At 41.2% G+C, this 4887-nt stretch overlaps 1 protein-coding gene across 1 annotated transcript in view; it reads left to right on the top strand.

Annotated features, from left to right (window-relative positions):
* The first annotated feature begins 3531 nt into the window (after positions 1-3531).
* Positions 3532-4887, top strand: part of snx19b (sorting nexin 19b) — a 50459-nt gene continuing 49103 nt past the window's right edge. The window contains 2 exon segments of the mRNA XM_050056755.1: positions 3532-3563; positions 3565-3609. Coding sequence (XP_049912712.1) covers positions 3532-3563; positions 3565-3609 — 77 coding nt within the window.

The following is a 4887-nucleotide window of genomic DNA, read 5'->3' as shown; positions in this document are numbered from 1 at the left end:
ACAGCAGCTTCTTTATTAGAGTAGATTATTTTTGCTCCAAGCTGAGATATGTTTCTTTTGTTAGCATTCAACATGCTCTCAAAAATACCTGCAGTCAGAAGGATTCAGTTCTGTCTACCAGCACATCTAAAGCTCTTTAATTCACACACTGTATAATCTGCACTCAGTCAGTAATGCAAAGAGTTACAGCATGTACAACACAGTGTGTTTAGCTGTGAGCTTTAGAGTTGACTCCAGGGCTGTATTCACAAAGCTCCCTATGGCTAACAGTCACTCCTAGTGACGAAATTTTTGTGACGTTTTCTTAGAAGTTCCCCTTAAAGTTAAGACTAGTTCCTTATAAAGATAAGTTAAAACTGATAAAGCTGTTAGGAGTAGGGAGGAGGACTTGTAAGAAGGTTAAGAGTGTCTTAATAAGAGGAGAAAATGACAGAAAGACAAAGTATATTCTCCAAACACTGGATGACAGTGAGTAAATAGGTCATGCAGGTGTAATATGTGTGGTCAGTCTCATTAGGGATACGCACACACATTTCACACCTAACGCTATAACGCCAGAAACAAAATGATCACAACACTGAGATATTTGGAAAACTGGAAAAATGCAGCAGTGATGACTTGAGTCTGTCTCAATCTTCCATCAGCAGAGTGATCACAGTCAGCAGTTCATTTCATTTCCACTGGGTGTCCACACCTTACAGTAGTGTTGTGTCGTTCGCGAACGAATCGTTCAAAAGAACAAATCTGTTGAGTGAACGTACTGAACTGAATCACTTCCGGAACTTATTCGTTCATTTCTCAGTTCAGTTGAGCTCAGCAGCGAGCGTGCAGGCGGGGAGTGGAACTGCCGATTCAGTCCGTGCGAACGATGAATCACTCATGAATCGTTAGGCAGCCAGGGTGCAGGGAGGGACTGCCTACCGCGTGACGAATCACTCGGTGAATGAATCACTCGGTGAACGACGTAACCCCGATCCCTGTGTGATTCAAATAATTTCTTCTCAGCCATACACTTTCATAGGGACCGTTTTCTCCAAGCTAACGGCTAATGTAGCCAGGAGTCAAGCCACATGAACACAATCACACACCTCCCCATTGTTTTAACAGACTTAGTTTCCAGATAAACAAACTTAAAATGTCAGGCTGGCCAGTAATGAGACTCACCAGTGCAGGGCAGACGCGGCAGCAGCTCAGCCGTGTATCAGTTCAGTGAGTCAGACTACGCAGTACACAGTCAGGGCTCCTCCCGCCAAGCACTGAACGATTCGGTGAACGAATCTTTTGAACAAATCTTTTTAATGAACTGATTCTAGTGATTCAGTAACATCTTAAGAACTGCTTTGCCCATCACTACAGGCTCACAAAGGGGCGTGTCTGTGACAACCAATCACATCTGTTAAAAGAAAGCATCAAACCTAGCAACAAAGTCAACCTCACCTCCTCACTGAGGTAAAAGCAAATAGTCTCAACCTATGATGGAACAAAAGGAAACATATTTGGACTGCTGAAAAGAGGCAATTCACCGAACCACTGGTGGATGGTTATATGGCAAATCATTTGACTTAAAAGATCCCATCCTTTTGAATGGGTCTTATTCTTAAGCTCCAATTTTCCTCAACCAGTGAGATTATGGTGAGCTGAAGTTCACTCCATGAGCCCATGAATCTTGTAACAGTATATGAGAGACTGCTCGCGTACTGGAGACACAGAGGGCGGGCATAGGCCGAGAAATATGTAACCAAAATAACAGTGACATGACATCTTGTCACAAACCTGACTAAATCTAGTAACTAATAACTAACAGAATATAACATTGGCATTACTTGCAAAGAGCAGTCACAACCCTCAGTGCTAATTTACTACACTTTTAGTTTCGAACAGCTTTCATCTGACTTTTACAGGATTTCCGCATTTTAAAGCCACTACAGTGTGTGCAGGATTTTGCTGTGATTTAGGATTATTATGTGCATTTTTTTATTATTCTGTTGGCACATGTTTTTCAAATGATGAGGTAATCCCAGTGAATGTTGGTGCAGCCGAGTTGCTTTTAGCCCAGTCATCTTGGTTTCTTAGGATCAGATCCCTTAGGTGCTAGCGTCTTTTCTGACATAACCACTGGGCTTTAAAGGGTGAGTTTGGATCTTTTCAAGTGGGGTTGTTTGGGGTACTTATCCATAAACAGTGCATTACATACGGTAGATGTGTTTTAATCATCTAAAGAAGCCCCACCTAAAAAAATTAATAGCAGTTCAAGTGTGCGATGTATTGAGAGTATTTTCACTGTTTTACTTTTCCATCAGACAGTCTGTTCTGATGGTAAAGCTGTTAACAACTTCAGTTCCCCATCTATGCTTTCGTCAAAGCCACCAGACTCCATTGACAAAAACATTTTGGCACGCTGAACTCTGGAACTGTTGGCGTACTGCTGCTTTTATCACTTAATTAAAAGGATTAGTTTGGATTCCCCCAAGTCATACAATAACACTTAAGGCCATGTTTACACGAAAAAACAATCCACTGAAAATGGAATCGTTTCTCATTTTTGTTTTGAAAAAAGTTCCGCGTTCGGACGACAACGATTTCATAACAATCACCGTGCACAAGGATCTGCAAAAATACTGTCGTATACATGCCAGGCCAGTAGTTGGTGGTGTGACTTTGTAATGAAACAATACGCACCTGGTAAGTACAGTAAATCTACACTTTGCTGGAGAAATTCAACTGAGTGAGAAGCACAAACAGAACTCGAGAGTCCACCATTGTTGTTGTGATGGTCGACTTTCTCGCACATGCCTCCGTTTTCAGAGGAACTGCATATTGCAAGTTTACATGACAACGGAGACGGTGCTGTTTCCAAAAAAACTGCACTCTGGAACCTGTTTTCAACCCGTTGAAATCATTGTCGTATAAACAGGACCTAAGTAAATGCCAAAGTTTAATTTGGGTTATTGCTTAGTTAGGATTTTGTCTTCAACTTTTCAGGGTTCCTAAGGTTATGGAAAACCTGGAAAAGTCACAGCATTAGAAGGGGCACAGGGAAAAATATTTGTAGCTTCGGGGAGTGTCTGAAAGAAAAAAAAACTAACAAAAAAAAAAGAAAAATCCCTTTCCTCTGATAAGTAACGAACAGTCCTTAATGATGACTTAGTTCCAGCGATGACTGCAAGGTGAAGCTGCCAAATAATAATGTGACATCTGTGTGTGACAAGTCAGAGTCCCTGAAGCCTGTTCATCTGCTTTACAGCTTTTCTTTTTCTCTCCCCTTTATCAACAGAACAATATGTACTGCATGCACAGAAAGCAAAAAGCATACCATATCGTCATAAAACAACATATCCCATGAGTCTTAGCTGCTGGCAAAGTCCCATGGGAGCTGTAGTTGCTGAATGACAACAAAACAATCCGTGTTTTATTCGTCTATCTTTTTAAAGTGACATAAATTCAGTGTTTTAGATCACATTTGTCCTGTTTTACTTTTTCTGACAACCTACAGAGCACCAGCAGCCACTGAGAGGTGTTCGAACATACGTCATGATACAGGAAGTAAACAAAGCAGACGACGGTGACGCTCATGAGACCTCCCATCCCGTGCCATGACAGCTCGTCCAGGTGAAACATTTTTCTCTTTTATCTAAATAGGGATCGAGGGAAATGTGTATCTACCACAGGACGCCACTTTGCATGTTGCACTGTGCCCGCAGCGTGTTGTTTGAAGTTGTAGCTAGCTGCGACACTTCCATCTCCGGGTGCTAGCCTTATGCTACAAGCCTCCGTTCAAAAACCTACTAATTTAAGAAAGATATGCTTATTGGCAAAAACTGACCTCTCACACGTTACTTTTTTTACACCTCAAACAAATAACTAGGATCTTATCTGCAGTTCGGCGTGAATGTAGTATATCATAAAGCAATTTTGTGTTTAATATTTCGACTTGTAACTTATGACCCCGCCTTTCATTTGAGTCCACTACAAACGTTAACCGTGGAGGGTGGCGACAGAGGAAGCATAAAACAGATGTTATGTTGGAAAATATCGCTGCAGGTCGAATAACATGTATGCCGAATGCTCTCTTGTTGTGTGTAATGGAGTATATAAGCTTTTAAAAACATCTTCATTCGGCATTTATGCGCCATGCTTCAAATAAACAGTAAATTGTTAACTTTCTGAACGGGATTTGGTGTCGCGTTTTCGCACCAGAACAGATAGCGGTACAAATCAGGGCTAACGTTTGTTAGAGACATTATCTAGTTAGTGGAAGCTTGTTAGAAGTGATAAATACATGTAAACAAAATAATAGTGTGACTGAACATTTTCTGGATTACGTAAGATGGATACGTAAGGGAAACAGTCGTCACCGAGACATGTTAGCAGCTAGCATAGAATTGGCTGATGGTGTCCAGTTTAATTTGTTCTTCCTCATTAATGAGGTCAGTTACGGTAAAATTAAACAGCGTTTCATAACTCTATGTGTAATAAATCAGGTTTAAATAGTTTATTAGCTTAGTTGATGGTGTATATTCCTAAGTACATCTGTAATAGATTACACTACACAGACACACAGCAAGCATGAGTACTGGTTGGTTTATGGGGTCTTAAAGCAGAATGCTGTGTAATTAAACTGATGTAGGTTGCTGTCTGCACTGTCCTCAATGGGTGATTGCACTCACCGGCCACTTTATTAGGTACACCTTGCTGGTACCAGGTTGGACCCTCTTGTTAATTCTTGGTGGCATAGATTCAACAAGGTGCTGGAAACATTCCTCAGAGATTTTGGTCCATACTGACATGATGACATCACACAGTTGCTGCAGATTTGTCGGATGCACATCCATGATGAGAATCTCCCGTTCCAGCACATCCCAAAGGTGCTCTATTGGACTGAGATCT

This window comes from Epinephelus moara, chromosome 2 (assembly GCF_006386435.1).
Source record: "Epinephelus moara isolate mb chromosome 2, YSFRI_EMoa_1.0, whole genome shotgun sequence".
In the NCBI taxonomy this organism is placed as follows: domain Eukaryota; kingdom Metazoa; phylum Chordata; class Actinopteri; order Perciformes; family Serranidae; genus Epinephelus; species Epinephelus moara.
This window is presented reverse-complemented; position numbering and strand designations above follow the sequence as displayed.